Source organism: Wasmannia auropunctata, unplaced genomic scaffold (assembly GCF_000956235.1).
Source record: "Wasmannia auropunctata unplaced genomic scaffold, wasmannia.A_1.0 LD336085.1, whole genome shotgun sequence".
Lineage (NCBI taxonomy): Eukaryota > Metazoa > Arthropoda > Insecta > Hymenoptera > Formicidae > Wasmannia > Wasmannia auropunctata.
The window spans coordinates 3,372,882-3,385,165 of record NW_012026805.1 but is presented as its reverse complement, the minus strand read 5'-3'; the positions used below and the strand labels follow the sequence as shown (position 1 = coordinate 3,385,165).

Genomic DNA, 12,284 nt, shown 5'->3' with positions numbered 1-12,284 from the left:
ACGTGTGCTCTTCCGATCTATTGGTAAGATGGCCGATGTCAACAGCTGTCAATTGACACCAGCGTCATCTTACAGTAAGATAAAAGAGAGAGCCATTCCCCTCAAATCGCACTGTCTCTCTCAGTCGTATTCTGCCAACTTTCGGCTTCACCTCCTCCACATCAAAAGCATAGGAATGCTCGGTCTATTATATATGTCGTTGCCTGCGGCGCAGGTTGCGAAAGAAGGACTCACGTGACAGGAAGAGATAGCGGAAACCGGCAGATGGCCCCTCTACCAACGTGCTCCCGGCGCTGCGAAGGACCGGCACTCGCGTCGTGATTGTCATAGTTACCTGACGTGGCTACTGTAAAGGACGCAGGATCCACCGCCGAGCCTCAATTAGAGCAGACCGGAGTTACGTTTCGAGAAAACGAGAGGAGTGAGGAGCAGGAGAGCATTCGGTGAGACGAACGTCGCTAATTTGTAAAGTCGCCCGTTCCGCGAGATGAGAGGGCCGTGTGAGAGTATCAAGTCCTTCTGTGTAACGGCCGCAAGGGCCGTGTAAGATAAAGCCGCGAGTTTCGCTTGTAGCGAGAATCCGAAATCGCACCGCCTGATTACGCTAATTTTGCGTCATTACGATTGTCGCCTTTGCGTTCGCCCTCGCCCGGCCGAGTTACCGCGTGTTTGTGTCGTGTAATTGTAAGTCGCGAGAGCGCTCGTTTTGCCGTTCTGTGTGTGTCGGATTTATTAGAGTCTCCGTGTATCGTGAATCAAATTCTGTGTCGAGAGCGGTAACTTTCTTGTGTCGTGAAAAACGAGATTCGCCACGTGCCCATGCACGCCGCGAACGCGTGAACCGCGTGCGCTCGCGCGCCGATCGCCGTCCGCCGTATATCGGACGTCCGAATTGTCTCGGGCAAGTATTTTGACTTATAATTTCCGACGGGGAGACGGAATCGCACGATAGTCGCTTATTGTAAAACGCCAACGCAAAGCGATTACAGATCCTCGGCCTCGTGCTCGAGGGGACTATTTGAGCGCCGCGGAGTAACCCCGCAAGGCGTACCGCGGCCCCCCGGCGACACTTCGCGTGATCATTTAAAGGAACTCGTTCGGTTCTCGTCACCCCGGTTCGTTATCCGATACATACCCGTGTCCCGTATTACGTCCGTGACTATCTGTAATTCGCATAGGCGTCCTGGCGTGGCGTTAGTCCGCCAAGGATCGGCACCGGAATACGCGTTCCCCGGGGCTCTTTGCGCGCTCCGTCCCGTGCGTCCCGCGAGTACCACGCGAGATACTCGCCTCTGTACTCACTCGCCCCGCGAGACCATTGAAAATACATGTTCTCTTAATTACTATTAAATTCAGGAGCAATTATTTTCTTTCCTTGTCGCTCTCCTAAGTCTCACATCTAACGAACCGCCCCTCTACCATTGTCGGAGCTGGTTAGCCGGCCCTCCGCGCCGTCGTTGTTCGCCCGTCTGGACTTTTCGCGAGAATCTAAATTACTTCGACCTTTCGGGCTGTGCGACGAAGATCGGAGATAGCTCGGATACTATAAAAATTTGGTTCGCTCACGCGGGCCTGGCGCCCAAACCCCGCTTACATCCGCGGAGACGATTATTGTAACATCTAAATAACTTGTGTCTCCGATCGGGACGCGAAACTCTGCTCGATCCGGACGTGCGAACTGCCGACAGTATTGCCTCGCACCTACGCGTGCGGTCGCAACATATAAGAATGCTTTCGGAAAGTAGTGATAAAAATGATAAATCTGATTAAACTGAATAACTTTTGTCTAGCGATGTTTCTTTAATTATTATTTATTGCGTATTCAGGTAAAAAAACAGGTCACGATAACGATATTCAAAATGACGTCAAAATGAATCGTGAATGATTGAAAATTGATTAATCATTTGGAGTCATTTTGACGTCATTTTGATGTCTCTTAATGGCACTTTTTGTTCTTCTTGGGTAATATCTCATATGCAGACCGCCAAAAGATCCAGGCTACATAAATATTATACTTTCTGAATGGTTCGATATTGGATTGAAATTTGTAGCTTTACAATGGCCTCATGAAATCTATTATTTAATTTCGAAAACACCGATTTTAAACCTCCGGGAAGAGAATTGAAAATCTTAAATGACATCGAGTGAAGGCTTGTTTTGTAAATTCTCTATAATTTTCGTCTCTCTGTATTAGAACATCTAATTCATAACATCTAATATTTAAAATGAGAACAAGAAAGAAAAAGGAAACTAATAAGAGTTAATGCGGTTCTTAGTGCGTGCAAAATTAAACCGTTTTAATACGTATCTTTCAATTACATCAACTGAACCTTTCGACTCATTGATTTAAGCCATCCTTAACAATAAAAAAATCTTAAAAACCTCTCCTTCGTACACGTGATAAGGCTTATGAATTATCCAGTAAGTATCAAACATGATTGGTTAATAAGCCAAATAATCTTAGAAAAAGGCAAAAGCCTAAAAATGATGACACTAATCTGACGTCTAATTTTTTATATATCTATTCAACTTGAGGGTAATTATTGAGTATAGAGGAATCAGCTCCGATTATCTTGATCTTGATATACAGGGTGATTTAGAACAACCCCAGTGTCCTTGTAAAGACGTATTCTTGATTTAATTCTAAGATGATTTTTCCTTAACAAAAATTTTGTCCGAAGCTTAGTTTTTAAATTATAACGAGAAATAGATAACGAATTACGGGCTGCATACAGAAGATAGAGGCGGCGCGACTTACTGTCCGACGGCAGGCGCGCATAAATATGTGTTTACATTTTCCCTCTCTTTCTTTTTCACACACACACACACACACACACACACACACAACCTTACCTTTTAAAGATTTGTCTTTAACTTTGACTTCTGTAGCTTCTCGAAGAAGATGGATGAATTCTCATTTCGATGTGATTTCCACGTAATGAGTGTTTATTTTAATAAATTTTCGATAGTTTTAATACAAACGTCACAAATTATCACTGACTGGCACAAATCAAATAATTAATTAGTTAATTCTTTTTTTTACAAACTGTCATTTTAATATTCGTTTCATTTATACATTTCACATTTGATTCACATATAAACTATCCATTTGAAGAAATCACAAGAAATCTACTAATGTATCTACTAATTAATATCCGTTACGTACTTCACAATCACTGTCGATTAATTATTTATTCGTCCACTGAAAAATCACTCGAAGAAAGAAACACGCGACAATTTAGTAAATCACGACGGTTTACTGACGAGGCATTCACTCGACAATAGCAAACAGTCGACTGATTTTAATATCAAATTTATTATTTAATTATTATAAATCCGTGTCGATTAGTTATTCGTCAACTGAAAAATCACTCGAAGAGAGAAACACGCGCAATTTACTAATACACGACGATTTACTGACACACGAGGTGTTCACTCAGCAATAACAAGCAGTCGACTGACTTCAACTAATTATATGTTCGCGTTTCAACAGTGCTGCAAACATAACCAATAAAATCAGTGCTTGCTATTGTCAAGTGAATGCCTCGTGTGTCAAATCGTCTTGTGTTAGTAAATAGTGCCCGTGTTTCTTTCTTCGAGTGAGTTTTCAGTCGACGAATTCAGTATTAAAGTCATTCAACTGCTTGCTATTGCCGAGTGAACGCTTCGTGTGTCCCCCCAACTCCCCCCCCCCCCAGTAAGCATGGGCGTAGGCGAGAAAGGGGGTGCAGGGGGAAGTTGTTCCGTCTCTCCCCCCGCCTATTACATAGCTAATATCTATTGTAGAAACAGAAAATACGTGCTTTAATGCTTCTACTTGTTTGGCAAGATGAAGATTTAATAAATATTCAATTTAATATACTTTCTACCTTGCGTAGGGATCCGTCTAATCTTTTCGGTATCTATTATTTTTAGTGTATTCTAGACTCATTTATATAGTAAAGCGAAAATTTAATAGATATTTAATTTATATACTTTCTATCTTGCGTAGGGGTCTGTCTAATCTTTTTGGTATTTTCTTTATCTTCTGCTATTTTGTTACATATTTAAATAAATAATACGTTTTCTTAAACGCTTACTCTAAAGCAGATATATCTTCGTGTCCAAGTGAGCAGTAAGTATTTGCACGGTGTCCAAGTGAACGGTGGGCGTTTGCGCGATGTTCAAGTGCACAGTGGGCGTTTTCGCGGTGTCCAAGTGCACAATGGACGTTTTCGCGGTGTCAAAGTGCACAATGAGCATTTTCGCGGTGTCCAAGTGCACAGTGGACGTTTGCGCGGTGTCTAAGTGAACGGTGGGCATGTGAGCGTGTCAGGCTGTGTCTATTTGAGATGTCTATTTGCAACGTGGCCATTTAAACTGTGCCCAAGTGAATGCCACTCCTCTTCCAGCTCTCCTACGGCCAGGACCAGACCCGTCCGGAAATCTCATTGGGACTCGGAGCCGTAGATCGCCAAGTTTCTTCGCAGCAGCCGCCATCTTATCATCTCATATTTCTCGCGCCACTCCAGTGGCGTCTCCGCTCTAGAAAAAGGATAATGCACGTCTCGGATGGAGAAGAGAATGTCTACCAAGAAGTTGAGGCTCCAGCGTTTCCACGGCCATGGGTCTGGTGAAAAAGTTTACATATCACCATTTTATAGGGTTACCCCCACGGGTCCTCATCCAACTTCTAGAAGAATTTATTCCAAGTTCTGGCCTTGGACACCTTTATCGCTTGTCTGAAGAGGTTATGCACCGCACGATGGACCTTCCAAGCCTCGTCCATCCTGGCCTGCCCCTTATCCCTTGGATGGACCCGATAGAACTTCTGTCTGGCTCTCATGGCGGAGCGGTGAAAGTCCGTGATCTCCGACGTCCTCCAGTAAACCGTCCGTAGTCGGGCCGTACGGGACCAAGACATTGAGGCCTTGCACGACTCCGTTATAATCACCCTAATCCTCTCTGCTTCCTTGTCTATATTGGGGCAAGGTTGCACAGCAGACCAGGTTTTGGCCATGACTGTAGCCACCAAGGTGTCCTCATCGAATTTGCTGAGGACCCCAGCGCAGCTACGGGGCATCAATGCCGAGCCAACGTCTTCGACAGGGCAGCCCGGACGCCGATCACAATATATCTGTAGTTAGTTTATCAGACTGCGTGGCCGCCTTTGCCGCTACTCTCCAGCTGTCCACCAGTCATGCGGCGGAGGGGAAAGCCCATGTGAGATCCACAATGGACTCTCCATTTTACTGCACACACGTGGCCACTGAGCCTTTGTTGAGAAGACAGAAGCCCAGACCCGCCGTCCATTCCCTCAGGATCTTTCCCCGAATTTGTAACAAGGGATCCCCAAAGACTGTCCTTGGAGTTAAAATTTCCAGCTGCTAGGACCGAGCGGGTACCGCGTCGGCGCATACAGTCCTCGATTGCCCCGATTCTTCTCTCGAAATTGGCGAGGTCCAGACTTGGTAGGATGTTTACTCTTACCACGTCCATGGTTTCCCACTTGATCGCAACATACCTCTCTCCTTATTCCAGGATGGAGCAGGGCGGAGAACTGTCGGTCTTCCTTCATACTATCGCGACCGAGTTATTGCAGTCTGCCGCCCAGCAAGCTGATTAGGGGCAACCCTGTATGACTCAGCTATCACGTCCAAACTACAATCCTATTCTACCATCGTGTGCAGGTGAAAGTCCTGCGCATCAGCGACATGATTAATGTTTGCTTGGAAGAGTTCAACAGCCATAAATAACTATTCCATAGTTACCTCCTCCGGGCAAACCTCTATATCTTCAACAACCTTAGAGATCGTTTGTCTTCTTTTCTTTTTCGGGGATTCCCTAGGCTTACGCTGTTCTTTAGGAGTTTTCGAGATGCTCGCAGAAGGATGGGAAGGCGCCGATCCTCTTTCCTTGTTTACCACTTTCCTAACCCGGAGGTATACAGGCAGTAGAACCAATCCGTTGCTTTTCACCGATCCAATTCATCTATTCCTCTCGGTTTTCTAGAAAATTCTCTGGGTATGTGTAATATTAACGACATCAAATGGGCTGATAATCGATTATCGATAATCGATTAATTTCAGAAGAGCGTAATTTGATACCCTTTATTCCTTTTATCCAAATTTGTTGAAAAAGTCTTTTCATGACACTGAGACAAATTAAGTGCATATAATCTAAAGGAAACTGTGTTACCATTTTAAATCCAGCAGTTTCGAAAGGAGAATTGCTTAGATGATAATCTTCATTTGTTCGTAATAGAAACGTTAAATCTGAGCGTAATAGAACGTTTTTATTACAAAATATCTTTCGGTGCTCCCTCCACTCACCTTGTTCTTCGCATTTATTGCATCCATAGAACCCTGTGTGGCTTTTAATACATTTGAAGAATGCTTTTGCTGGGGCATTACATATTACGCAATTCACCAAAACACTGTATCTTTATCCAAGATATATAAATCCTTTATTTTTAATTTCATTATATTCTTCAAGCAATTTATTCACGATTTCGTTTGGTTTTGATAGTTTTATTTATCGATGGAATGCTCCGATAATAAATGGTTCTTCTCTATGATCATCATGAATTATTTGTCTTATGAGGGGCCAAAGTTGGCTCTTCGAGCTTTTTGCCAGTGGCAGTTCAATGCCTAAATTAATCAAAATAGGATTTTGATAGGTTTCTCAACAGGTCTAGTGCGTTTTAAATGATCTTCCAATGCTTTCCGTAAACCATGGTAATAAAAAGATCACTATCAGTAAGAGTTGTTGATTTTACAGTTGGCATTTGTAATAGTGTTCGTGCATCAGCAGGAAGATTTTCATGTCCATTACACCTGAGACCTTTCAGCAATTTCGTTACAGTAGAATGTGTAATATTATTCTCAAGAGCCCACGTCCGTAGAAATTGGCGTAATGGAATTTCTTTACATGGATTAATATTTAGATCTTGATCCCATTGGCCATCGTCGTTATCACTCCATTCTGATAATTCCACATCAGATTGTTCAGAATTTGAATGACAGTTATTATTAACTTTTTCACAATGTTCACCAATAATATTTATATTAATGTAATTATATAATAGTATTATTGGTGTTGTCGTGAACCTGAGGAATATCAATGTTTTCAGTAGCCCTCTCCTCAATTTTGTCAGTCTTTAATATTTCTTGTCGTCGACGCCATTGTTGCGTTCGACAAGATGTTTGTACTTTTTCCTCTTCGGCATAATAACCGATATTTGTTAATTTTAGGTAGATCGTCTAGGAAAAAAATATATTAAGAAACCTTTGTAAAAATCAGAATTTCATCCATTATATTTACATCTTCATGCCACAGAATATAGATCTTGCATTAGTTAAAAAATACAAGCTTATATTGCAGGTTTGTAAATGCTTATCACAGATTTACAATTACAGTAATTTCACTTAGGTGAGACATTGACATTAAAGAATTAATTTACAACCCACTCCTGAAAACGCAGTAATGTGCTCGTGCTTGAGTTTAAAAAATATAATTTTTATTATAAATAAAATATATGCATTCAGCATGAAAATTATTGTTAATAGAGAATGTTAATAGAGAATCCAACAAGTAAAACAAGATAAAAGCATTCATTACAATTAATAATAAAAATACATTTAACGGTAGGAAAAGATGAAAACAGTGGAATTGCAAACAATTCATTAATCCGTCCCACATAATATCATAAACATAATATGCTATTTAATTACTATATAATTCCAATATTTGCAAATTCACACAACCATGTGCATTTTCACTTTCCAACATAATATTAGAACATAATACTAGAAATAAAAAGTGACATATAATTACAAAATGTTAATATTTTTCATGATGTATAATAATTTATGACACTTTTGCAATAAATGCAAATTACGCAAAGCGATTTAAAAGAAAGTTCAACATAGCAGTAAATATTTGTGCAGTCAGTGTAATGTCATATGTTTATTTTATTCGATAAAAAAACATTAATACACATGTATAAAAACTTGAATAATTCGTAGAAAAATTGAATCAAGAAGGATTATTTCAGTAGGAACCGACCGAACATGTCACTATATGTAAAGATAAAGCAAGCACAGAGAAAGTTGAATGTAGCAGTACATTCATTTAGTTAGAGACCCTGTAATGAACCTATATACTATGTCGTCCCGACGTCAAGAATGTTTATAACTTCTCTAAACATATAAAAATAATTTTTGATAATTCTCTCTTTTCGTGTAAGATATATGTTAGTAATCTAGGATCTTCGAGTTTCAGATTTCTAAGAAAGTAACTTTAAATTTCCTGAAACGTTTAAAAACACCAGTTTTACTGCATAAACGTTTTTATATACATTTCAAATAATCGACCTAAAGTAACTTTTCCAAAAATCTGACATTTTCATGGTAAATTCAGAATGATAATATATATATACTCTATTTAGAAATACTACTAATATACTTTCAAAAATAATACCATTATTCTTAGATTGATGGCAGCTCATCAACTATAATTCGACTAACAATAAGTCGTTTGTTGAGGTTGAGGTTACATTACAGATAGAGTGTTACATTACACCTTAATCACATATGTAGTGAAGTCTTTTGCATATGCCAGCTAGGCAACAGCGATAGGAATACAAATAAAAGCATAGCAACAACAAATCCAACGCGATGGAATTTTATTCCTACTGCCTGTTCACCTGCAATCAGACACGTTATTGTATATTGAAAGATATTAGCGGTTTATAATTACCGCGAGAGGAAGTAGTGATATTAGTCAGAAGGATTGGAGGAACGTATTTAGGGAAGACACTCGTGAGACACAGCTAACAGAACACTGCTTTATTCGCGTAGTACAAAAAGGCTCTCGACTTGCAAAGCATAACGGTTGAGATCTTTCTTCGGCTAGCAAAAGACTGACAATGAGCCGTCTTCATGCAAAAACGGGCTGCGTTCCGCAAAGCACATCATGCGCATGATATATTATGGTATCCTTGTTGTTCACCAAATGTTAAATAAGAATAAAAAGATTAATCTTGCGCATGATGCGCTTTGCGGAACGCAGCCACGATGTAATCGCTAGAGGGTCACATGCGCCAATCAGAGGACGCCAGGGCCTCACGTGGCCCGTCGCGCAGGTGCAGCACGTACGCGGATGAGTCCGCCAATCGCGAAGCAATTATGAGAGCAACTAGCGCCGCGGAACGGAGGCGCCACTAGTAGCCAACTTAGAGAAATGAAATATCTTTTGCAGAGAGATAACTAGGCGAACTGGCCATTTCTTAAAATATACTACTTACTTCTATTGATATTGTCTGTTGATATACATTTCATGATGAATCATTTTACTAACCTTTGAAAATTCGTTGCTTTTAAACAATGAATAGGTGTACAAACTGCAAAAACTACACAAAAATTGTTCACTGAGCGAAAGCAAAGCCAAACTGTCGGCGCGGCATTCCAGATTCCAACAATATAATAACAGGTTATAGAGGTGTTTTCGTCTTATTGCCAAGCGCAAAAACAATTACGCGCGCTGTTATTGGCTGACGGAATACATCGCGGAACCATTATCTTATAGATATCTTTTAGACATCTTTTAAAGATGTCTGGAAGATGTCTTACGAGACGTCTTTTAGACATCTTTTAGAGATGTCTTGAAGATGTTTTGTATTTGATATCTTTTAGATATCCTTTTCAATATATTTTTTTTCAGATGTCTTTTAGATATCTTCTAGACATCTCTCAAAAATATCTCCAAGATACCTTTTTTTAGACGTCTTTTAGATGTCTTGTTAGACATCGATACTAAGAAATGTTAACTGGAATGGAGCAAAATGAATAACGAGCGACGATTAAAACCTTTTTTTACTCAGGTCAGGTTACTCAGGGTCATGAGCTTGATAGCATATATGTCAAGGTTAAAGTTATTGGGGCTGGATCTGTTGTTGTCAACTTTTATCTCGTTTAACTCTTTATTTAAAATTTAGCTATGCTGAATCTATATTTGATGTTGTGTAATAGTCATATATTGTAATTTAGGAATAATTGTATATTTTTGTGAGCATAATGGAATAATTTAATTTCTTCATTATACACTGTTGAAATATTTCTCTCAATTACATTTTTTAAACATATTTTTAACAATAAGATGGTTTGCTATATTGTTTTACCGAAATAAATTTTGATATAAATTTTGTAAATAAATAGTTATCGACATTTTATAAAAGATCAATATTTATAGACCTATTTTTGTCAATATACTTATATAATTGTAGATCACAAATTTTATGCGAGATTTCGTATAATATCATAAATATTTTTATATCGGAGTGATAATTTTATTAGCACTCCGATATAAAAATATATAAAATAAAATAAAATTTTATTAGCACCCCGATATAAAATAGATATACACTGCTAATACCAGTTTATAGTTTACGTTACATAATAAAAATAAATTTTTAGTACTAGCAGATATATCAATACGCAATCAGAATTGATTAATTAAAACAAAGTTTGTTTTTTGCCATTCATGTTGATATTCGATTATCTGATACAGATTCCTATGGAAGATTTGTTTGCTATGATAAATGGACAGTTTTTAATGCTGATTCTAATAATCGGTCGATGGATGTTGCCGAAAGGTGACTTGACTCGAGATCAGTTAAGCCAGCTGCTGTTAGTCTATATTGGTTCTGCAGCTGATATCATCGAATTCATGGATTCTTTCGATGAAGATGAGATAGCAGAGAAACCAGTAGTTATTAACTGGATTTTAGGCGTTTGGGCATGGTCTCTGTTACAATTCACAATTGTGTTGACTGACACCGAATCAAAGAAAATCCGATTGTCGTCCGGCAGCATCGTCAAGGAAAAAATCCAAATAGAAACGAGTTGCTGTAGCGTCGATATATGGGGAATTGTTTTGAATATAATTCTTCAAGTATGTTCAAAAAAGTTATAAAATTCCATAGACATCAGAGATATTTTAGAGGAAAAGATAATATTATGGCCCCTTGTATCCTTTTTAATATCTCCGCTATTAGCTAGCGAATTTTAATGATTATTTATAAAAAAGTTTGTTCAGTAGTCCACTTATCATGGCTGATATGCCAATACACAATCGCTGGCATTTGTTATAACGTATTTTTACTTTCCAGCACTTCAAAACATTTTCAAAGTTATTACATTTTAGCATTTAATTATACATACTTCCTCATTCTTTCTAAACTTGAACGTATTATCACAAATATATTGTTCATTATTTAACATTTTATTTGATTGCACACCTTTCGAATTATACAAAATTAACAAATAGCACCGTATTATGTTAATATCGTTCCCTAAGCGGGCTGACGACCTTTTTACAAAAATAATTTTGATAAATCGGTTGTAACTTTACTGTTAATTTATTATATTCACGTTACATATACTATAGATTTTTACTACTGAGCAGCCTATATGTAAAAGAAGATATGTTTACGTATATATATTTGCATACATTCTGCAATATATTTTATAACAAAATACTATATTTAAACAAATAAATTTTTTAAATCTATTTTTATAGGAGCCATATTATTATCTCCATTTCTTTTTGACATATTATATAGCGTTATTACATTTTTATATATTGTCCTAAGTAATAAATATCTCATAACTTTGAGTCTAGAATCGATTGAACAACACTTTGATGAATAAAATAATTTTAAATTTAGATATTGATTAATTATTAACGAAGTTATTGTATAAAATATAAATGAGGGCCATAATGTCATCTTTTCGGATAAACTTCCGAAAACGTCCTACTCCTGATTTTGATGAAACTATCAAAAGCTTTTCAGACAGCGCACGATGTCCAGTGGACGTCCAAATTTCGTTTTTATTTAGTACAAACGTCCATGGACTTAATATGAGTGTTTTAAAAACGTACATTATTTGACGTATAAAGTATATTTACATTTGGATGTTTTCAAAATATTAATCTTACATTCCAGACAACACAAAGTCTATAATCAATGTATAAGACGTCTTTTAGATATTTTTTAGATACAATCAAATTATAGAATAGGCCAAAGTAACGAGCACTAATACGGTGACGCTTAAATCTAAAACAAAATTTATTCTAATCAAATAAGCGCGGTACATGTTTCGGCTTTACTTACAAGGGACCCTCACAAAGTGCACAATAGCTACAGCATGGAGAAAATTATTCAAGCATCTTGACTCCCTTTGGATTACTTTCCATCCAAAAACTAGACCGGAAATAAAATAAATATAAATAATAAAATAATA

The 12,284-nt window shown here is 38.0% G+C and overlaps 1 protein-coding gene across 1 annotated transcript in view; it reads left to right on the top strand.

Annotated features, from left to right (window-relative positions):
• The window catches only part of LOC105448554 (transmembrane protein 26-like), a 29,262-nt gene extending 17,182 nt beyond the window's left edge, over nucleotides 1-12,080 (top strand). The window contains exons 4-5 of the mRNA XM_011687196.1: nucleotides 10,549-10,932; nucleotides 12,039-12,080. Coding sequence (XP_011685498.1) covers nucleotides 10,549-10,932; nucleotides 12,039-12,080 — 426 coding nt within the window. The remainder of the gene's footprint in view (nucleotides 1-10,548; nucleotides 10,933-12,038) is intronic.
• Nucleotides 12,081-12,284: the final 204 nt, after the last annotated feature.